The sequence below is a fragment of the Sciurus carolinensis genome, chromosome 14 (genome assembly GCF_902686445.1).
Source record: "Sciurus carolinensis chromosome 14, mSciCar1.2, whole genome shotgun sequence".
NCBI lineage: Eukaryota > Metazoa > Chordata > Mammalia > Rodentia > Sciuridae > Sciurus > Sciurus carolinensis.
In genome coordinates this window covers 83,932,288-83,956,770 of record NC_062226.1, presented here as the reverse complement: position 1 = coordinate 83,956,770, position 24,483 = coordinate 83,932,288, and the positions used below count along the sequence as shown (strand labels likewise).

The window sequence follows — 24,483 nt, the reverse complement described above, 5'->3', positions numbered from 1 at the left end:
AACCTTCCTCCTAGGCAATGCTGAAGCTGCTGCTGTTTGAGTTTGTTGGTCTTTCAGTCATATTTTGAGTAGCAGAGGCTAGAATCTATATGGTGGGTTGTCAATCCATTTTGTGTCATTATAACAGAATACCTGACATTGGACTACATGTAAAGTAAAATAGGTTTATTCTGCTTGTGATTCTGGTGGTTGTAAAGTATAAAGAGCATAGTGCTACACATCTGGCTGCCACAACATGCGCTGAGAATTGGAAAGGGAACTGGTCCCAGGCAGAAGGGTTATGCATGTGAACAAGGAAGCTTGGGATTGGGGAGGAGCCAAGGTCACTCTTAAAACAACCTACTCTTGTAAGAATTAGCCAGGTTCTGCAAGAACTATATTAATTCTTTCCAAGGGTGATGCCCCATGATCTAATCATCTCTTGAAGTCCCTACCACCTCAATACAGCTATATTGGGGACTAGTCTCCCAGTGCATGAACCACAATATTGGACAAACAATCTCTGAACCATAGCACATGAGAATTGACCTGACCTGCTTTTGTGGAAGGTATTGACCCCTATTTCAGCTACACTTATGTACTACAGTTACTACATTGTAGTTGTATCTTTCTTATCTCAAGAGTCTTGAGTATTCTTAAGGACATATTGCTGAGGGTATATTGGTCACTGTGTTTAATCATTAGCAAAAAACTGTATTGTGCTTTGGACATCTTCCTCAGGACAAAATGACTGCAGTATCTGTATACCCAGTCAAGGTCTGTTCCATTCATTTTTTTGCAACATACTGCCTTCACTCACATATCTTGTATATCCTGCATATGGTAGGGAGTAGTTCCTCATAGTAAACCTGAATGCAGTGAGCTTTGCAATCCAATCATAAAATGAGGAAATCACATGTTATGTTCAGTGAGTGGATAATGCTCAATTTCTTTAAGATGGGTGGGTTACAGAGGATATATGTAAGAGGAACTAAATATATATATTCCGGGCATTGTATTCAGCTGTCATCAAGCAGAGGTTGTCATTTGAGTCTCCTGGCATAACAAAATAATTACAAAAATTTAAAACCAAATTCAATTTCGATGTTTTGTCTCTTTTGACTTACATCAGATGATTTTTCTTAGAAAGGCCAAATGGCCTTTCAACTCAGGCAAAATTAAACTTGAAGTTGATGTCAGGCAGGGCACAGTGGCACACGCCTGTAATCCCAGTGACTTGGAAGACTGAGGCACGAGGATTGCAAGTTCAAAGTCAGCCTCAGTAACTTAGCAAGGTCCTAAGCAACTTAGAGAGACCCTGTCTCTAAATAACCTATAGGGCTGGGGATGGCTGTGTGGTTAAGTGCCTCTGGGTTCAATCCCCAGTCCCTCCCCCACAAAAAAAATGTCAGGAAAACAAAGACTTCATATTACAACTGTGCTTGTAAACCTGGTGCTTCATCCAGTGCAGTGCATCCATGGCCGGGAAGTGACTTTTCCACCCCATCCCTGAGCTGATGACTGTAGTTTTTAATGAAAATATCACCATGTTGCATAGACCAAACTAATCTTCTAAAATGATTTTTAATAGATTAGAGGAGTGGCTCACTTAATCTATCTAGTTTCTTAATTTCTTTTGATGGGTCACATTCCATCCCTAAAACATTCCATGGGTCTGTCAGCAACTTTGATTGAAGCATGAATTAATCTTATCAGATATTCTGATGGGGGTTTGGATGGGTCTTTGCTATTCAGAGGATTTTGTTGCAATGTAATCTTAATCAGATTTGACTGGTATGTCTTTAAGAATTTTGGAAGGAAAGATAATTTAGCCAATTTAGAAATCATCTGCCACAAACATCTAAACCAAAATAGAAGTAACCAGGGATTTACCCTAAGTGACAAGGGCCCGTTGTTAGATCCCAGTCCTGGGATCCTTGATCTCCACAGTACCTTTCTGTGTTGATGTATGGATGGAAATGGTGGCTTTAGGTCTTGAAAAAGCAGGTTTCCCACCATTCCTGGTGGGGTTGGGGTATCCACTACCTTTCACTGCACGGCTGCCTACAGAGTGGCAGTAGACTGAGCATAATCTGAGGAGACAGTGTCTGGGTAGGAGCTCCGAATCTGCAGCCAGTTGGCCTGGCTGAGATCCTGTCTTGTTCTCTAAAGTGTGACTTGGACAAGTCATGGAATCCCTTTGTGGTTTAGTTTCTTCGGATGTAAGAAGACCTTCCTCAGGGTCTTGGTGAGGATGGAACAAGCAATTAGAATAAATAGTAGGGCCTCATATGTACTATATGAGGGTTTGCAAACTATGGGTCTCCACAGGTATTGAGTGATGAAGTCAGTGTTCTGAATCACAAACAGCATTTGAAAAATTAAATGAAACACATTGTGCAAACATTAGAATGAAATAGAGCATTCTAGAGTGCATTGCATCTATGCAGGGTTTTGTGGGATATCCCTTTGGTTCCTCTTTTTAGTGTTCTTTTGATTGTGTATGTGTGATTGAGTGCACGCACATGCAATAGCTCACATTGTAGAATGTATTTTCAATGAAATTGTGATTAATAGAGTATGGAAACCCCTGCTCCAGGAACTGGAGGGAGTGAATTCATTTTTCTAAACATAGACACATTGGGGTGAGCGAGGCACTCGAATGTGCAGGTGAGCTGTGACTGAAACTTACATGTGCTTCCCTTACAGAGGGAAACCAAAGGGCAGTTTCTAATCGATCACATCTGCAACTACTACAGCTTGCTGGAGAAGGACTACTTTGGCATTCGCTATGTGGACCCAGAGAAGCAGAGGGTAAGAGCCAACCCCTATCTCAATCCATTCTGAGGGAGGAGCCCAGGCTGTGGGGCATTGTGGGGGTTCCTCCCAGAGCCACTGTGGGGCCCTTGTTCTCATGGATTATCGGCTACAAGAAACTACTCAGCCAGTCGGTATGTAAGCAAAAGGGTTAAGCCCTGTCCTACTGGTCTGGGTAGAGCAGGAAAAGGGAAAAAGTTATGTTATAGGTCTTTCCAGAAAGCTGGTCCCACCTGGACAAAAGAAAGAATATTCCTGTGCCATTTGATTTGCACAATGCAGCATCAACAATGGCCACATAAAATCAGATTATAGAGAAAAATCCCCCAACCCCTCACAATAAAACACTACTGGTAGATAAGAGGGTGAATGCTTAATGGGCTAGGATTTTCTTTTGGGATCATGAAAATGTTTGGAACATTTTGCACCACATGGTGAATGTACTTAATGCCACCGGAACGTGCATTTTAAAATGGTCGGTTTTATGTTGTGTGGATTTCACCTCAATTTTTAGAAAAAACTTTTGACAGATGAAAGGTCAAATCACTTTAAACTTGTCTGCCTGCTCCTGGACACATTTACCCTTTCCAGCATGGGTTGGTGAACAGGAGTGAGCAAGGAGTCTCACTTTTGGAGCAGGTGTGTGCTTTAGTGTCTGCAGGCATGACTTGTGCTAGACTCCCTGGGGCATGTGCCCCTTTCATCCAAAAGACCCCTGGAATCTCTGTCCCCAACTCCTTGGGCTTTCTTTTCCTGCAACCCTGCTGTGCATCCCAGCTATGGGCTAGGGGCTCTGTCTACTCAAAATCTCTGATTCTTACAAGCAGGGCAAGTGTGAATTGGCTTCCTGGAGTGCCAGGGTTGGGTCAGGGGATAGGACTCCTTTGTCTTTTATTTGTTAACCTTCCTCTCCAGGGCTCCTGGTTTTCTTCCTGTTTCCTCTTTCCACTCTACAACCCCACCCACCCGATTGTTAGTTTATTATTTACTGACCCAGAATGAAGAGGGAAGGTTTGCAGAGTGTATTTTTGTAAAGGAGGAAAATGTTTAAGGAATAGATTAGGTTTTGTCCTGGAACACAGAGGAGGTTACTTAGCTCTTGGAGTCCTACAGGACCCTGAGAGGGGATACAATGAAGCGGCTCAGAGGAAGAGGATTCCTATAGAACCTACCATCACCCTTAAATGGGCCAAGTATTTACTGAGTGAGGAAGGTATAGGACAGGGGTGAGGAGGCAGGGCTCACATGGTGTCAGGGAGGGGGTCTGTGGTGTGGCATTTATTACTAAGTAACATTGGTTCCCTGACCTGGCCTTACAGCAGATCACCTTGAGTGTTTGCTAAGAATGCTTCGTGTGGGTCTTCTTCCAGAACTCCTAAATCAGAATTCCTGGGGCCGGGTCAGGAACATGTATTTTAACACATTCCTATTCTAATTTTGATGCAACTGGCTCAGCTTTGGCCTTCTGACCAGTGTTGGGGACCATGGCATAAAGGCATTCATCGACATAGCTGCTTGTGGGTTGAGAGGATATTATACTTGTATGAAGAGTTAAAACAGGTTGAAAGGTCTCACAGTTAGTAAACAGCAGAAAAAATATTTGAATTTAGGATCATGGTTCAAATCCCTGTAAGCCTGACAGACTGTGGACTCTATTCATCATCAAATTAAAACTGAAAATAAGCAGTGCATGGTGGTGCACACCTGTAATCCCAGTGGCTCAGGAGGCTGAGGCAGGAGGATCACAAGCTCAAAGCCAGTCTCAGCAACTTAAGGAGGCCCTAAACATCTTAGTGAGAACCTGTCTCTAAATAAAGAGGGCTGGGGATGTGGCTCAGTGGTTAAGTGCCCCTGGTATCAAACAAACAACAAAACAACAACAACAACAACGAAAGCGCAAAAACCCCCAAATTGAAAATAGATTTTTTTGTGCGTAAAATTCCATTCTAAATTATAAACTTCCAACCTATAGGAGAAATTCTAGATACTATTACTTAAGCAATTATAATGCTCTAGGAAGTCTATACATACAGTATCTAGTCTTCCACAAACCCTGCAAGGAAGAGAGAAACAGGATGAAGTTTGAACTCACATCCTTTCCTTTCTATTTCCCATGATAGTTTGAAACAGAGTCCCACTTTTTTTTTGTAAAGGCCCTCGTAGGAAATATTTTCAGCTTTGTTGCTCCTATAGTCTCTGTTGCAATTACTCAACCCTGCTGTATTCATGGAAAGTGGCTACAGACAATACCTAAATTAGTGGATGTGGCTCTGTGCCAATAAAACTTCATTTTTCATTACTGTGCACTAGAAAGCAGTTCACTCTAGCTTGCTGACCTTGGCCTAGGCAATAACTAGAAACCTTTTTTCGTAGCTTTTAACTCTTGCATTGGGAAGATATTGGATATAATATTAAGAAACGTCTTCAGAAATGGAATCATAGATATCAATATGAGCTCATGATTTTTAAGAAATATACCATAGATATATATGTAAACAAATATAGATGTGTGCGTAGGCCTGGACTAGTATGCACACACACATATATTTCCAGCTATGTGCACTAAGAAGGCCTAGAAGCAAGGATACCAGAGCAGCAATGAGTACACCCAGATTTGGGGGCCTAAATACCATTCTCCAACCACAGCAACAAGGTCTCCTTGAAGAAAGGGTTGATGCCAGGATATCGTGTGGCACCAGAAAGTGAGGAAGTGCGTGTGTGCACACACATGTGCATACACAAAGGACGGGGTACTAGGTAAAGCACTGAGATCACCCTAAACAATAGCCAGTGACACAAATTGGAAAAACTGGAGTGGAGAAAATAAATAGCAATACTATTGTTATTAGAACTTATAGAATAAAATAAATATCCAAGAGTCCATACTGATGCAAATAATTGAACAAATAAATTAAAGAGGAAGATGGGGTAAGCTTTTTCTTACAGAAGAATTCTGATTAATAAATGTAGAGGGAACAAGGGAAAGAGAAACCATCATTAGAACAATGATAATAGTTGCAGCTAAGAGTCATCAATGAATCCTAAAATTAGTGGACAAATTTTGAAGAGAAACAGGATATCTTATAGTCTCAAAGCACCCCAATCCTTCCTGAGATATTTTTCTAGTACAAAGGTGAAAATAATAAATTTACAGTGGAGAAGGCTGGCAGGCACTACTTTAACTGAGATCAAAGTAAACATCACCAGTAAAAAGATACCAACATCACGTAGCTTTAGCCTGAGGCTTTGGGAAGGGCATGCTGTCTCTGGAATTCTTCCCAATAATGCACAACCTCCATCAAGTCTGGAGAAAACATCAGACAAGTACACAGTGAGGGATATTCTCCAAAATAACTTACCAGTGCTTTCCACTTAAAAGCATTAAGGTGGCAAAAGACAAGAAAAGACTGGGAACTGCTTTAGTTTGGAGAGACACTTCAAGAAAAAAGCAACATGGGACTTTGGGGAGTAGGTTCTGGAACAGAGAAAAGTATAGCAGTGAGAAACTGTGAACTCCAGAATGTCTATAGTTCAGTTAATATTATTGTGCTAGTTGTTGATTTCTTATTTTTGTAATTGTACTGCAGCTATACAAGATGCTAACATTAGGGAAGAATGAGTGAAAGTTATATTCTACTGTTTTTGCCAATTTTTATATGCCTAAAATTTTTTTTAAGGATAGAAAAAAAGAAGTCTTTAGGTTGATGTGCTTTATTGTTCTTTGTGTTTCAACTTAGTTTAAATTTTAAGGTTCACATTTGGGTAGTAAATAAGAGGAAAAAAAAATTGGAGACACCCCCAAACAAAACGATCTTATCTACTGTAGCTACTAAATTGCTTGGAGGGGTACCTGAGAACTTCTAATTTTTCTCTGTACCATACAGCTGTGATAGTCCTTTGATTTTGAAGATATAATGTAGGCATAGCTTCTGCAGGGCAGTTGCTATACAAACTTGTCTAGATTTTGGATTCAGAAAGATATGATTTAGAAGTCCTATCTCTGCTGGCAAATAAGTCATGTGATCTTACCAAGTTACTAAGCCTCTCTGAATCTCTGTCCTGATTGATACAACAGATAAAATACTTCCTTTTGGAGCTGACATAAGAATTAGATATAAGGTATATAAGTGCTTAATACATGTTATATATTAACTACATTATATGTGTTATTTTCATTATTAATCGTTGCTATTTTTATTCTTACAGTTATGATGCATTGGTTAGGTCTAGGTGAGGAAATACATTCATGATTAGCACCCACAGACCTATCTTGTTTATAACAATTTCTTTTAAAGGCAGGGAGCACTATCATGATCTTTGGAGACAAAAACACAGAAAGTGAACTTTGAAAAATTGGAAATGCAATGCACCCAAAGGCATAAAGACATGCTGGTATGGAAGTCATAAGCAAAGACTAGTTTACCAACATTTTTTTTTTAAACCAACTCTTGTACTTCTTCCATAATTGCAAATAAAACTGATAAATTATTTGTATAGAAGTTAGTCAAGAAAGAAAACCAAGCTAGAGAAATTGAAGTGGAACTTACCTCTGTTGTGGGTCTGGTGGTTTGCCTGTGACTCTTTCTCAACTCAATTGACAGCCAATTATTGTGGAATATTAAATATTTAGCATTATTACATTTGGAACACCATATGTTTGACAAGATGTCTCTTGCCCCACATGCTCTGAAAGTGATGAAGACTGAATCAGTAAATGATGACTATTTTTTGCTACGTTAATGGCAGGGGCCCAAATTTTCCATTATTATTATTTTGTTTGATGGAGGGATAGGTTAAATACCAGCTCATAAAAATCTCCTTGAGTTTCCACCGCATTCATCTTCTGAGGAATTCATATTATCATAGTTGCCTAAGATTACAAAACAGGTGAATAAAATACTCCTGGCTTTACTAATAGAGAAAGCGGGGCAATATTTCCAGAAGTATTAGAAGAAATAATTCTAGAAAGGAAAAGGTAGTAATCTGGTCTAAGTCCAGTTGTATTTCTTAAATCCAGCATATTCTTTCCGCCATTTTTGCTCAGGTATTTGGGTAACTTCCTATTGAAAGATGAAATTTTGAAATAATTAGCTGGATTTCATAACTGTAGTTTCTATGGCTATGGTTTGAGACATCTGTTTGCTGAATTTCCCCTCTTTTTCTTTCATCCCTTCACTTTCCCCCAATGTGACTAAGGAAGCCATTCCCAGTGCCTTAGAGCTGAGGGAGTACCCCAGCCTCCATCCTAACCAGAGGAGGAGTTATACCAGGACTTGAATGTGGCAGGTTTACAGCCTGGAGAGAGATTGTACTCAGTACTTTGAATTTTTTTTTTTTTTTTTTTCTTTTTTTGCGGTGCTGGGGATTGAACCCAGGGCCTTGTGCTTGCGAGGCAGGCACTCTACCAACTGAGCTATATCCCCAGCCCAGTACTTTGAATTTTTAACTTCCCTTAGTTCTAAGCAACTGCTGAACCTACTTAACATCAGTGTCACTGACTTACCTGACAGAATGGTTCTGCCTCACACCAAAGAAAAGGGATTTACTTTGGAGGTTCGCACCTTTAGGGGCATGCTCCTCAAACGCCCTGTGACAGGGCATTGCGTGTCAGATGTCCTCCAGACACCACAGGGTTTAAGATGCTTTCTGATGGAAGAATGAGCTGCAAAATCATGAATGCAAGGGTATGTTGAACCTTGATGTCCCCCTAATATGATTACAGCCCTGAGGTTTTTCTTGTTAGGAGCCAGAAAGAAGTAGTGAGCCTATTAGTGAGTTTTATTAATAATGGAAAAAGACATTGTCTGTGTTAGAGCAATTTGCTTTTTCTAGAGGCACCTTGGGGAGGACATGGAATGGAATAAAAATCAGCCCAATGATTTGAGGTTTCACTCTGGGGATGGTGCCAGGAAGCCAGACAACATTATGTCCCACCAGCTGCTCCTGCCATTGAAAGGCTGCTTCCTGCTCCTCGGATAATTGCTTCACAGATGCTTATAACTAGGAACAGGAGTGGTACCTAAGATTTAGGGCAGCCCTGTGCTGAAGAATAGGGTTATTCTGCTGCCTCAAGTTCCCCCACTCCTGACGTGAGTTCCCCTGTGTAATGAGTTTCCTTTTGTTTTAAGGATCAAGAGAGATTAAAAATCAAGACTTCCTGCGTGCCTATGTGGGAAAGCACAGGTAACTTGGCCTTGTAGGTGAGGACTTTGGGCATTCAAGTTATAAGGAATCATAACATCTTTAAAACTGGATATATCATTTAGTGGTTCAGTCGTGGCCCAAAATATTAACATTGACAGATTTGAGGAAATTGTTAGACTCCTTCAGCAGACAGCAGGACTTGGTGTTTAGCTAAAATAATAGCTCATAATTGGTACTGTCTATATCTGATGTCCTCCTGGGGAGGGAGGATACCTGATGAATGGTCATGATCTGGAAGCCACTTAGCAAACCAGGAAGTCATAATTTTTATTGGGGGGGGGGATGATGAACTGGTTATCTTGTTTGATAACCTTATCTTGTTTGATAAGGAGGCAATCATAACAATAAGTGGGGCCAGGAAAATACCATTTTATCCTTGAGTCAGGAAAAAACAGGAATATCCAAGGTAGGGAAGTTTTGTTTCTTTGGTGGTGGGAAGAAGCTGGGCAGGAAATAAATTAGGAAGATAAGGTTTTTCTCTCAGAAAAAAAAAAAAAAAATTGATGGAGTATTCCATAGCCAAACCAGTGGGTTTGGGAGTTTCAAGGTAGTTTTTGAGATATGCTGGGAAGAATATCAGCATGAAACTATGATGCATAGCTTGAAGAAATTAAAACAGTACAGGTTAAGAAATGATGGTTTGAAGTAGACTTTTGTTTCTTTCGAGCTTCACCATATTTCTTTCAAAGTTCAGTTGTAATTGTGTGTTATGTCTATAGAGGGTAATGATGAGTAGCTTGCATTCTAGTTATCTTGCTGTGTAACAAGTCTCCCCATACTTTAGGGGCTTAGAACAACCCACATTTATTATAACAAATAATTTTATGGGTCAGAAATTTGAGTAGGGTTTAGCTATGGTTCTTCTGCTCTTCATGCCATTGGTTAGGGTAACTCAGTGGTGTTCAATTGGTGGCCAGTCTGGTCTGGAGAGTTCCAGATGTCTTCACTCACGTCTGATTTGTGCGGGTGGTTGGAAGATGGGGCTTGGGGACCTTCTCTTGCCACATGTAGTTTCAGGGCCTCTCTAGATGGCCACACCAGCAAGGTGTCTGAACTCTACATGACTTTTCAGGGCCAATCACCAAACAAACTCTATAGGAAAGAACAGGTTTTGAGGGAGAGGTGATAAAATTTGAACTTGTAGTTTGGGAAACCTGGGAGGTATTAAAGTAGAAATTCTATCCCTGCCACTTGTTGTTTATGTGACTTTAGCAGATTCCTTACCTTTCAATGCCTCAAGGTCTTCATCTGTAAAATGGGAATATAAAAAGTGTGTACACCATAAGGTTTTTAATTTAATTGAATTAATCCATATTATCAACTTATGTATCTGATCTTGTATTCCTTGCTTTAAAGAGTTTGAACAGGCTTATTGATCTGGCAATAGGTGACATTTGACCTTAGAACAGTTTAGTGATAATGTTAATAAATATAAATGGCATGACGGCAAATGTGACACAGTGATGAATCCCTTAATAATAAACTTGAAGGAATCCCATAATTTCCCTTATCTTAGTGTGCTTTAAGATAATCAGGAATAGTTTTTTTTTTTTTTTTTACAATAAATGTGTTCCATCTTCAGACTATGACTGTATTTTTTTCTTTGAGAGTACACCAGGATTTCTTGGATGTAGGGTAGGGACTGGCATACGAGGGGTCAGGATGGCCCATCATCTGCTTTCATGAATAAAATTTTATTGGAACACGGTTACTCCTATTCATTTATGTATTTTCTGGGATGGGTTTCATGCTCCCAAATCAAAACTGAGTAGTGACACAGACCATATGACCACAAAGCCTAAAGTATTTACTCTTTGGTTCTTTTCTCTCTCTCTCCTCTCTTTTCCTTTCTCTCTCTCCCTCTCTGCTCTCCCCTCTCTCCCTCCCTCCCTCTCCTGGTAGAGAGCATTGAAATTAGTGAGGGGGATGGAGACTGCTGAGTGTTTGCATGGATGCTTAAGTTTCCTTGAATAGGCATGTCCCCTTCTCTGTTTCATACTGTTTCTTCTCCTGTCATGTATATTTTGCCTATCCCAAGACTCAGGAGTACAAAATCAGTTATGAATAAAGGAGTAAAAAACACTTCACCAAAGCAATGTAATTTTTCTTATATAGATTGACTTCCAAATGGACAATAACTTAAGCATTCCTACTTCACAGATTTATTGCTGTTTGTTTTTGCTCTTGTGGTCAGATTTTATTGAAACTGGAGTGGAATTTATTGTTATTGGTACGTAAACAACAAGGGCCAAGTTCTAACCTACCATCCAGAACATTCTTTCTTCCTCAGCAGAGACCAAATGACCTGTAAATGGCATAAATTGTCTACATAATGCAGGGCCTGGGTTACTCTGGGCTTTGTCTGGGGGTGTGTGAGAATCAGGTCATCTTTTTAGGGCCATGATGGGAATGGTTAGATTTTGGATCTGATTACTATAGAGAAGAAAAACATTCTCCTGCTAGAGAAGGTGCATTCATTCTTTTTAAAAACCCCCTGGATTAGTTAACACAGTTCTCTAGGCTATAAATTACTCTGCTTTAGGGCACCAAAGGCTTAAGAAAGATAACAGAGAAGTGAGTTAATTTATTCTGTAATCGTAGGCTGAATTAATTTTAATAGAAACTGAATATTTGAAGATAACTAGATGTTGTTTACTTTTGAAACTTTTTTTTTGTCTCAGCAACTACCAAATTAAAAATGAATTTACTTAGTCACAAATCACCACTTCACACACACCTTCTTTTTCTCCCAAATAAGCCAAAATTAGAATGTACAAAAGATATGCATCATTTATTTGATGGGTTAGAGAAAAATGATCTCTTAGGGCTCAGTGCAGCCGGACCTAGAAAAATTAAAGAGGGAACACTTGGCAATATCCTTCTCCTTCAGGTTCATAGAATGTGTACTATTTGAGCAGAAGGAATCCCAGCAGTTCTCAAATCTGTCCCCTACCTTCCCCCACCAAAACTGTAGATAAGAAAATCAGGATACAGAAGGTTTCGGAATCCCCTTACTTTTAACTTTCTTTGTGAACTCCCTCCTACTCATCTTTTTTTTTTCCCCCCCTTTCATTTGTTCCCAAAGTGGTACCAAGAAAGGGCCTGAAATGTGGTCAGGGTAGATTATCAATACTAAAAGCCCTCTTAAATTAGGACCCCTCATTGGGACTGTGCAAATTTCCAAGGTTATGCTTAAGGAACAAGGAATAAAGCTCTAAGGGAAGGATTTTAAACATAGAAAGTGCAGTTTTTGGTGGAGAGTTAGGAAGGCTGCTTTAGGTCAGCTTCCCAGAAGATGATCTTGGCATAAAAATTCTGGTATAGTGATTTATTTGGAACTGTTTCCAGGAAAAGACTTGTAGGGGAACTGGGGATTGGGACAGAGAAGGTAAGGAGGCCAAGCAAGTATGTGTGTGAGCTTGGGCAAAGTCCTGCAAGAGGTAACTTCCTCCGTCTTCCAGGAGAGCTTTCGATTCAGAATTGGTCATGCCTTAGAGTTCTGTACAAGTGGTGAGGTAGCAGAGGCATTTTATACTCCTACCTGTCAGTCATTAGTTAAGAGCTACTCTGACTTGCAGAAGGCAAGATGGGTTAGGGAGGCTGAATTCCCTACCCTATGATGGTTTCCAGTAACCTAAGGAGAAAGACTGCTGAGTCCTAACAATATCTGCTGCAGATGCCTTCCTGGGATCTTCACATAATACTAAGGGATGAATCCTGTGGTTCATCTTCCTTCCTAAGTTAATTTTTTAGAACCAATGATGTTGTCTTATTGACCTTAAACTTTAGAATTTTTATTGTAAATGAGAGTTGAGGAAATGAAGCTATAGTAAAATAGCCATAAATTCAGATATTTGGTTGTCAGACTTTTCTTTCTGTCCCTCTTAGGGAAAATCAGTTTCCAATAAGGAAACAGTCTTTATGTCTTTCTAAGACTGAAATAGCATATATTCCAAGTAGCATTTGAAAGGAAAACAGAAATGCAATAAGTATTCTAAGCCTTGTATCTAATTACGAAACACACCACATCATGGTTGTTTATTGACACAGATGTAATCCATCTGTACCTCCAGTAATGACAGGAGTTGTTGGTGTAGCCCAGACTCAACCTCACTGGCCAATTCACAACTCTAATTGGAAGAGTGAGAAAAGGGAGAAGAAAGAAGAAGAGGATGAAGAGAGAGACAAAGGGCTAGCAGTTGGTATTATGTCTAGATGATAAATAACATCTCCCAATGTAGAGCAGAAGGGAAAGTAAGGTGGGGAGATGGGAAAAGAATGACAGAAAGGGACTCAGTGAGCACTGCCATTGTACCAGCTATGGAGTCTCTGTCAGCAGTGTCGAGATGGAACTGTTGGTTACAGAGCCTCCACTACACGCTCTGCTCTGTTCTAAGGGCTTCTTCCTGAATTAACCCATTTAATCGTTATGAGGACGCTGTGAGTGAGGAAGCCCAGGGACTTGCTCACAGTCACATGGCTACCTCGTGTGAAGGTTGGGATTTAATCCAGGCCTGTTAGCTCCTGGGCCTGGCCAAAATGTTAATCCCAGGTGCTTATCTGGGTTTGGTATCCGTCTGTAATGTGTGAAGTTCTTCCTCTGGAGTCTGAATTACACAAAAATCTACCTTTATCTCTGAGTAGAACTTAATGTTCTGTTTTTTAAAAATTGACTTTTAGTTATTCATGTAATGCACCAAAACATGTAAAGAGATTAATAATGACATCATGATATTCTTTGACAAAGAAAATAAAACCTATTATTCATCTCACTGGTATCACTTCAGCATATTGCTCCCAGTCTTGAAAAATACATTTAGATGCTTGCGTATGTGTTCTTTGAATATATGGTAGTGTTTTGTGTATGTGTGTGTGTTTTTAAAGAAAACACATTAACTATTGATATAGTAGTTCACATTTTCCTAAACTTGCCTGATTTATGACTCTCTTAGGGTCTTAGTAATTATTTTGCTGAGTCCATAGGTTAAGAAAATATATAAAAGTTCTATCTAATAAGAGTTAGCTCCAAATAGCTTAATAAGTATTTATGTTTTAACAACTTAGTAGCCATTAAATACATATAAATTGCAAGAAAATATTATTTTCAGTTCATTCTAAAATAACCACAATCATTAACTAATCGGAGGTGTGGTGTGTACCTGTTGGGTGGTGCTAGGATCCCTACTTGGATGTTGCCATGTTCATTGCCGGTTTCTTTCCTACTTTTTTGCTTGGTACTTGATTTTTATCACAGCACAAAACAAAAAGATATCAAAAGGAAACTAGCACAATTGAATGTTGGAACTGTGAACTTCTTCGAGTTTATAGTTCCCATGGTGCTAACAGATGTCTAGTAGGACAGTGTTCCCCTGGGGTGCTAACTACAGCCATAGTTATAAATTTGGCAGTTCACTTTTTTCATCCCACAGTGTGCCTTAAGTGATCTATGTTACACTCGAAGACTTACCGCACCTAAAACACTCTGCAGAATCATCCAGAATACGAATAGATCAGTTTGTTTACACATTTTCCTGTTGGCCATTAATGTTACTTTTAGTCTTGTATAATTTTTTTGGTGAAAAACTGTGTTATATGCCTTTTTATTCCCCTGGGTGAATTGGAGAATAGAGGATTTGGGCGATATGTCAGTCAGTTTTTTTGTTGTTGTTTTAAATTAAGTTTGGTCCTCTTTGAAGAAATGATTTTCCTATAGTCCTTTGAAATATGCATGATAGACACAGTAAGTCTATGGTGGCAGGCAGATATAGTCAATCCATCATGGCTCTCATCTCTGAGCCTTCAACTGTATTAGAACCCTCCTCACAGCCCTGCTGTGGGCTCACAAAATGGAACTAACTTGTCATTCCTTGAGCCAGAGAGGAGTTGGAGTGACAGGCTGAAGTCTGACAGAGAAGGGCTAAAGAGTTCAAAAGATGTCAAACTAGGAAACATTCAGAAAACATTTATATTTCAGATATTTTTGGTTAATGACTGATGATTATCCTCTGTGAGACAATAGCAGTACGTATTGCTCTCTGGTTGTCCTGGTTTCTTGCCTTAGTTATAAATTATCCTATTTATTTCTAGCAAAGTAATTTAATCATGATGGACCCCTTTTATTATTCTCTTCCATGAAGTCTATATATTGAAAGATATGGTCTACCTATTAAATTGTACTTATTCAGTAAACTAAATAAACATTTATTATTTTTACATCCCAAGCACTGTGTCTTACATTTATTAACTTTTTAAATCCTCACAACAGTCCTATGAGGTAGGTACTATCACTTTTCCCTTTTTATAGTTGTGGAATTTGAGACACAGAGTTTAAACATTTTGCATAAGGTTATATAACTGGTAAGTGATATAATGAATTAGTTGTCTGTGGTTCAATTATAACTATGTAATTTCTGCTTAGAAGGAGATAATGAGGACTCCCAGAATGAGTTGATATAATTTTGGCCAGAAGCAAGGAAACTTGCTGTGTAAGTTTGTCTGTGCAACATGGGTTTTTTTTTTTTTTTTTGTTATTGTTGTTAAACTTTCCATAATGTTGAAACAGTTAACACATTATTGCTTTTGAAGACTACAGAGATCTAACACCCTACATTAGAAACTACTGATTTGACCACTTCATTTTTCAGCTTCAGAGAAAAACAGGAAAGTACATCAAAGAGAACAATGCATTGTGGTGCAGACTGATCAGTCTGGGAGGACACATAGCTGAGAGCTTAGGGGCTACTCTCTGGAATCCCACTGCATGACTGGCTGGCTTTACCACTTATTACCAGGTGACCTCAGGCAAGTTGCTTCACATCATGAGCCCCAGATTTCTCATTGATAAATGAAGTGGTTGTGAGGACTAAATAGGGTAGCACATGGAAACTCTTGATGAGCACCTGGCAACAAAGGCTAGCTTTTTACTGAAATTTATGGGTATGTGTTTACATCAAACGGTAAGGATAATATGCAACTCTGAGATTACTAGGTGATACAATGGAGATAGAGTGAAGTGTAAGAGCTCAACAGATGGTAAGTTTCTTTCCTTGCTTTCCTCTCTAGCATCAAGCAGGCAGGGTGCCCCATAAGGGAGGACTCCCTGACCTCATGAAGGATTCCCCATGGTATTCTTTTTTATCATCTTTATAAACTGCATGCATAAAGTGACTCTTCCTGACATTCCCTGAGCAGGTTCAGGGACATCATGATTAGTGATTTCAAAAGCTGCTTGGCTCTCAGCGTGTTGAAGTGACCTTTGTATGTGGCATGGAGTGAGCTGGCCACTGGAACCAGTTTAGTGTCTTCTTCAAATAAAATACCCTTTAGTTACATGATTCTGAACTATTCAGATTTTTGGCTTCTTTGTTTTGTGGTGGAGCTGATTTTTTTTTTTTTTTTCTTAATGACTTCAAGCCTCTGAAAATAAGATTTTAAAAATCATTTGTTCCCACCTACTGTAAAGAAAAAATCATCTGTGTGTGTGATGGGGCTTATGTTGACTTGGCTCAATATCCCTCTTAGAGGAGGCTGGTCTGGAAGAGGAACTGGGTGCTGATACTGTTCATACTGTGACTCTTTGAGGTCATGGATGTCAAATGCTATCTGTGGCTTTAGCCATCTGTGGCTTTCCCAGAATGGCGTAAGAGTCTACTAGAGTTACTAGAATATCTCACTTAAGTGCATATCTCTCTGTTGTCCTTCTCTTCTAGCAACTGTATGATTCAGATATTACTCAGAAACTGTTAGCCCTGTAATTTATACACTTGTCTGTGTAATTATTATTGTTCAGTTGTTTATGTTGGTCTTTAGAGGGTGGAACATTAAAGAATATCTATGGAACCAGGGCTGTACCTTGGAATTCCTTTTAGTTATTAAGTAAAAGAATTGACCCACAATCTCTGTTTTATTTTTTTCTCTCCCTAGCACTGGCTTGAACCTAACAAGTCCATCTCCAAGCAAATGAAATGTAAGTGTCAATCTCTGGTTTTACTTTTGTTATGAAATGTCCAAAGGTAGATTCTGTTTCTTGACAAAGTTTCTCCTGCCAGGAGAAAAATGGGTAGAGTTAAAGACGTGGGTGAGCAGGAGCTTCTCTCTCCCAGCGAGAGCTGTGTATCTTCTTCCCCTTTTTCTCTGACCTTGGCACCTGCTGCAGTCACTAGCCCTGTTGTTCTCTGTGCCTCTTCTCCTCCCTGCCATCTTGCCCTCATATTTCATATTCAAATAGGAGCTTTGGAATTGGATGGGTAACTATCCCTTAAACATAATCACCAGGAACCCTGGTTCCTTTTCATTGTGGGTATGGCTAGTAAATGGTTCAGGGTGAGGGGTGCCGTCTGGAGGGGGATGAAAGAAGCAGGTGTGTTTGGAAACTAAAATCTTACCAATAACTTTACTAAATATTGTTATTATTTTCCACTCCTTCAGCTCTCAAAATGAAGTAAAATTTTTTTTCTGGGTAATTGTTTTAAAGTTCTGTTGTTCTGAACATACCTTCTCTCTAGAGTCCTTGGTCATCTACCAGGGGTGTTGTAAAGAAGGCATTGATGGGTAGTCCTGGGAGAATGATGTTTTTGTCCTAGTCATACCAGGCTATAGCCAACTTGCTTTTATTTATGGTTTGGAGAAGTTCTGAAATGCACCTCAGAAATGCATTGCCTTCCCCAAATCCATTTATCCCTCTCTATGTCAATTTTCCCAGGAATTTGCAATGTAGGTGATAAATCAGTTTCTCACCAGAGATCAGATCAGTATATATCATGTTGTCCATCAGCATTCAGTGGGTTCTTTTCTTTCTCAAATATGAAATTATTCTGGGCAGGGTTTTCATGTGGGAGAAAGAAGAGACTAAACACGGGCTGCAGATTGAACATGGGCTGCAAACTAGCAATAAATATATGCATTCCTTAACCTTCTTTATTCTTCTTCCTCATCCCTCCTCTGCCTCCCCCCAATCCTTTGGGAACAAATTCTGTCTGGCCAGTGCAAGAAGGAATTCTTGAGATGAGAACGAATACAGAAGTGGGAAGTCCAGGGAGGCCAGGCTATTGGGTGAGGCTAGGACAGAGTTGGGACAAGGCTGGAACAGAGTTGGGGCATGTATCCCCATACAGACAGACGGACAGAGAGCCCAGGGACTTCATATAGTATGATATGCAGGAAAATGAGAATGAACTAATGTTTGAGAAAAAAGCAGCTGTTACTTAGCTACCAAAAGTCTATATTTTTATTTATATATTTTAAAATATTTCAACTCTTTGCCAGATTATTAAGATTACTTAATTAAGTAATGATTCTTTGACTTTGGTTCTTAAATATCATGGATTTTCTTCCCATGGGTCATAGAAATTTTTGAAATATTAATTTATCTTTTAATGTAGTTAAACATGTAATAGAAGGAAAAACTTAAAAATTGTGGAATATTTAAAACTTGTGAGGAATTTGCTGCTTTAAGAGTTTTGTCTCCACAATGAAGCAAATCTGAAAAACTGACTAAAAGTACATAATGTTTTATAGAAATGATTTAAAGTTTGGCATTTGACCACTGGCCAATTTCAATCTGATGACAAATGGGATCTGAGTCTGGAAACAAGAATAGTGTAAAAGTCAATTTCCAAACCAGATCAGGTGACTCACGGATTCTAGGATCTAGCAAGGGTCTTACCCATCACTCAGTCCACTGTCGTGATACTAAGTACACTAATGAACAAAAAAAATGATGTAATTTTTTTCAAGATCACAAACCTAGTTTTGTTGTGGTTGATGATGTCTTTTAGCATTAAGAATCTGTGTTCTCATTTGTATATCCTGGAGATATTAACTTTACTGTAAATTGGGGAAAATTTAAAACTAAGGCTTATGTGTTGTGAACCCAAAAAAGTTGAGTCCAACCCCGGGAACTCATCCATGAATTTATCAGAAAGATCTTGTTGCAAAGCCCCAGGCAGTATCTTATTAAGGTAGGGACATACCTATTATACTCTTGTTGTCTTTTATTAGGCTATGTGTATGTTATTCCTTGCAGAAACTGTTTCTCACTTTCCCATCTGACTCACACAGGGTAGTGGGCATTCAGGTCCTTTGCTCTGATCCTTTATTTATTTATTTATCCTTTGTTGGTAGGAGCATCAAACCCAGGTCATTACACATATAAAGCACACATTCTACCATTGAGCTATACCCCCAGCTCTGCTCTGATCCTTTTAAGAGCTTCCGATTATGGGTTTTCCTAGAAATGATGTTTTCCAGGGTTGACTGAAGGTCAGTGGTCCTGATTCACAAATGCTGTTACAAAGGCTTTATTATTTATTAGTAGTTTTAAAAGCAATATCATGTTGGTGGTTTTTCAAACAGTTAAGAAAGATTTAAAATGAAGACCAAATCTATCCTTTCTTTTTCCCTTATATATCCAAGCCCACCCAAAAAGATAACTATTATTAACAGCATATTTTTAAAAATTTAAATGGACACATGCTAATTGTGTATATTTGTGGGCTACAGTGTAATACAATTGCGATATGATCGTGATCAGGGTAATTACATGTCCTCTCAGGAATGTCTAGGTATCTGTACATTCTCTTATAGTATATAAGGCCTTTCATAGATAGTGATGACATTGACCTCTTTATATTGTTTTTCCCTTTGCTATTTTTTAATAATTAGTTTTGGAGATTATGCAATATCTGTGGTTGAGGACTGACATTATTTTAAGACCAATTTTTCTGGTTGTTAATTGTATGCATGTATATGATTTACTTATTTTGAAAATGGATGTTGTTTCTAGCATCTTCCTGTTACAAATTATACTGCAGTAAACATGCTTGTATATGTTCTTGCATCTTGTGAAAGTAAATCTGTACTACAAATTCCTAGAAGTGGCTCAAGAGACATACACATTTTATATTTTTTTAGTGTTAAACTTCCATTCAAGGAACTTGTAGCTTATTCCCACTAATGTTTGAGAGTGCTTGTACCTCAAATCTTGTTGAAAACAGAAATAATTATGTTTATTTTTATGATGACATAAAATCCATGATGGAAGAGAAATCTTTATTTAATTAAAAATCTAATTAATTAGATAGTTAATCAGGTATAAATTTTTAAATTGGGATACTACTTAAATCAAAGTCTTATTTCTCCTTTGAATTTAGGAGAGACACTAAATTTTGCTTTTTAAATTAACATTTGGTAAAATTGACTTTATTTTGGTGCAGAGTCCTATGAATTTTAACACATAAGTAGAATTTCATGACTAGCACCATAGCTGGAAAAGAATAGTATCATCACCCCAAAACTTCTCATAGTTAATCCCCCATCAACTGACAGTCACTGATCTGTTCTATGTCAGTAGTTCTGTCTTCTGAGAATGTCACAGCTTGTAATCTTTGAGACTGGCTTTTTAAACTCAGCATAATAAGATTCATTCAAGTTGCTGTGTCTATTAATATGCAATACAGAAAATCAATGAGAATAAAAGCTAGTCTTTGAAGAGATCAGAAAAATTATTCAACCTCCAGGAAGACTGAGGGAAAGTAGAAAGGAGAAGATACAAATTACTAATGTCAGGAATGAAAAGGAGATATCACTACCGGCCTCACAGAATAATTCTAGGCATGTAAATCTGACAGCTTAGATGAAATAGATTAATTCCTCAAAAAGTGTGAATTACTAAAACTCATCTAATATGAAATAAATAACTGGAATAGTTTCATAGCTCTGAAAGAAGTTAGGTTTCAGACCTTCCAGAAAGGAATATCCAACTCCCTCACTGTGACTATTGTTGCTGCCAGAACTCCCTGTCTTGCTCCTCAAGTTGTAACCAGGAGCTTTTCTTGGAATTTTCTCTGTCAGAGTTGATGCCCACTTCCAGGTCCTGACCAGGGGATGCCAGAGAAAAAGATATGAACTTGATTCTGGTTCTGTGACTTCTATTCACTCATGTCTGTCTGCTGTTTTTTGTTTTTCAATCCTTAAATAGCAGCTGCACATATTCTGCCCAGATTTTATAGTGGTATTCCATTATATTCAGAGTAGTTACAATTAGTTCATCCTATCTGGAGTTGGAACATTAAAGTCAAACTTTTTATTATGCCTTGTCTATCAGGTCAACACACAGATAGACTGCATAATTTGGGCAGTATTGAGGGAATATCTTGCTTATTTTCCTATGCCACTGCATGTCCATAGGTACAAGTATGAACTGAGTTGATTCTTTTCTTGTTTTTCATGAGTACTCAGATAATAGGTAGCTTGCAAACAAAGTATTAACAGCAGCAAAATATTATGAATGTTTGGTTTTTATGTTGCTATGCATCCTAACAGTGACTGCTCTCATTGTTAACCTGTAGCTTTCAGCCTTGACCCTGTAACAGTGGAATGTAGCCTGTGTGCAAGCATCTAGTGGCACACACTAGAAAGATAGATGTATGCTCTACAGGATCTATGTAACTGCACAAGTTATCTTAGCATGAAAAGCCTTAAAAATTACATACAATTTGGATGTTTAGACATGTATGTCATTTCCCTATGATCCAATTCAACTTGTTTGTGAGCACCTAGAGGGCAAAAAGTTTAATTTTGTCACTTCAGGGTAGCTCAAGATGTGCTGGTTTAAAGTTGATCTCTTTCAGTCAATTCATATTTTAAAAATAGTCACTTAGCAGTGCATACTCCATATTGGGTATATTTCCCACATTGAGAACTTTCCCTTTCTCTCCTCACAATGGCATCATGAGGTAGGAGGGACCTAGGTATCCTTGTGGTAGTAAGGGGCCTCTGTCATGTGTTCAGTCCTCTGTGTCTTTGGCATGTCTCATATGATTTGTCCCTTGGGTGCTGGCTTCTTTCTTCACTTCATCATCTCTGGATGTCACTGGCCCCACCTGACCTTTGTGTCTGTCTGGTGTCACTGGCTCTTTGCGGTGCCAAATCTGCGGGTATTTGTCATTGCCTGCAGCAACAATTTGCACGGGTCTTTATGGGTGGTGGACTGGAAACAGAGCTACTTCTATTTCTGAGCTGCTTCCTTACTTGCTTGTTCCCTGGGCTATTGAGGAAGAAAGGCTTTTCTTAGAGAGAGAGAGAGAGAGAGAGAGAGAGAGAGAGAGACTTTGCTTATCGGAGAGAAAGATACTTTGCTTAAGAGAGAGAGACTACACTTTCAGAGATCTTATCTTCTTAGTTCTGCTTCTTCTTAAAGGTGCGTCCTACATCCTGTGAACTAAGGGTGCGTCTACCTAACGTGCTTTAGTGATGTGTCCCGCGTACTGCGATCTGTGATCTGCAACCTAAAGATGTGTTCTCAGTTCTCCGCTCTGCGATCTGCCTTCTGCCGCTGCCCCTACTCGCTGCTTCTATCTGCTTGCCGCTTCTTCTTCCTTTCTGCTAGTGGCTTCTACTCCGCTTCTTTCTGCTAGCTGCTGCTCTTACTGTTGCGCCTTACTCTCGCTCCTTACTGTCGCGCCCCTGCCTACTGCCTGCTTATATTCCCTCCAGGAGGTGGAGGGCGGGCCATGCCAGTTGCGATCAGTCGAGGAGCCAGCTGCCCCATCACGGCAAGGGTCAAAACGAGCAGGCCCGAGCAGGTGCGCTCGGGAACACCTGTGCACACGTTGTGCACGTGGACTTAACTGAATATGGCCAGTGATAAATCACCTGAGTGCGGCTTATGTCAATTAACCTCCTAGTGATGTGATCAGGCGCCGTCTGCATGGCACAGCCCCCAACAGTCTGGTGCTGCTGAGGCTGTGGTTCTGACTGTGACCTTAGTGAGCAAGTCTCTAGATGTTGCCCTTCATATTTCCTACTCCGGGTCTCTTGATTCTTAGCTTTTAGCACATCTACTTGCATTTACCACTGCTCAGCCTCAGGGAAGCCTGTGGATACTGGGTAAGGCCTCCTTTGTGCATAAACACACCATGCTACTAGTTTTCTAGTGCTCTCCAGGGTTCCCAGCAGGACATTTCCCCTCAGTTGCTCTGGGATTTCTTTTCTCTGGTCTCTGGTCTCACCCTGTTCAGCTATGTGCAGCATGTTAAGGGGAGCTGGATTCCTTCTCAAAGATCTAGGTAGCATCTCAAACTTGATTTGTTCTAAGCTCTCTACGTGTCTTCCCTCCCCACTCCTAACATACAACTAGTAGTGGCTTTTCACCTCATATACAAGATTAATATTCCAAAACCATAGCTTTCTAATACAACAACTATAACTGTTTTCCAAATGTAATAAAAGTGCTATTACTTACAATAAGCATAACAACTAAAAAAACATAAATTTCTTACAAAGAAGTGTACATTTTTTTCTTTTCTTTTTCTTTTTTCTTTTTTATGGTACTGGTGGTTGAACTCAAGGCCTCATGCATGCTTGGCAAGTGCACTACCAGTGAACTACATTTGCAGTCTACAAATAAATGTAAAAAGAAATGTTCAGGATCTATATAAACAAAACCATAAAGTCCTACTGTGGAGTTATTGTAGAGTACATAAAAAAAGAGCTCAATAAATGGAGTCTTCTCATGTTTTTGATTGATACTGCTTATGAAATCTGTTCCTCACTAATTAATATATACTTTCAATAATTTGCAAACAAAAATTTCAGTGAAATTTTTTATGGATTTAACAATGATTTAAGCCTTATTTGCAAAAGAAAATTCTTAACAATATATAAAAAGAACAATGATGGAGGCTTTGCTCTGTTAGGTTGCAAATCAGGGCCTATGAGCAGTATGAGCAATAGTAATTAAAGGTCACCTAGAAATAGACACATGCAGAAATATTTGAAAATATCTTTTCCATTTTGGTCTTTTTTTTCTCTCTCTTTCTTGAGTATGTGTGTGTGTGTGTGTGTGTGTGTGTGTGTGTGTGTGTGTTTGGTGCTGGGGTTTGAACCTAGGGTCTCATGCATGCCAGGCAAACACTCTACAAACCCTATACATAGCAATTAAGATATACCCAGGCATAGTAAAATAATCAACAGAATAGAAAAAGACAATTCTCACATTAATCTAATATTTATGGCAATATGGGTTATGATAAAGATGGTATTTCATGTTAAATACAGAAAGATTATTCAAGCCATGATTTTTGGATAATTTTACACTTGGCAAAAAAAATTGAAGACATACCTCATATCATACATGGCATTAATTCCAGATATATTAAAAATCCAATCAAAATAGAAGAAAGATCAGTGGACTAGATGAAGTGGATTGAGGAGGAGGGAGGAGAGATAGGACAAGGGAAGAACAATGGAATGAATCTGATCTAACTCTCCTATGTACATTTATGAAATACGGTGAATCTCACTATCATGTGTATCTACAAGACACTAAAAAATAAAAACTTTAAAATAATAAAAAAATTCAATGTATTTTATAATCGATTGAAGCTTTTGGTAAAAATCTAAGAGTACTTTTTATACTCATGGGGCAGATCAGAACTTTCAGCCAAATGTGTGAAACTCAGAAGTGACAAAACAAAATGCTGA

The 24,483-nt window shown here is 38.9% G+C and overlaps 1 protein-coding gene across 4 annotated transcripts in view; it reads left to right on the top strand.

The window, feature by feature from the left end:
- Frmd3 (FERM domain containing 3) overlaps window positions 1-24,483 on the top strand; it is a 256,494-nt gene that overhangs the window by 130,360 nt on the left and 101,651 nt on the right. For 3 of the 4 annotated variants that reach the window (XM_047525696.1, XM_047525694.1, XM_047525695.1), the window contains 2 exons: window positions 2,689-2,793; window positions 16,924-16,966. In XM_047525696.1, the coding sequence (XP_047381652.1) occupies window positions 2,689-2,793; window positions 16,924-16,966 (148 nt within the window). Of the gene's footprint in view, window positions 1-2,688; window positions 2,794-16,923; window positions 16,967-24,483 lie in introns of those variants that run through there. The other variant, XM_047525697.1, reaches the window with a different exon arrangement.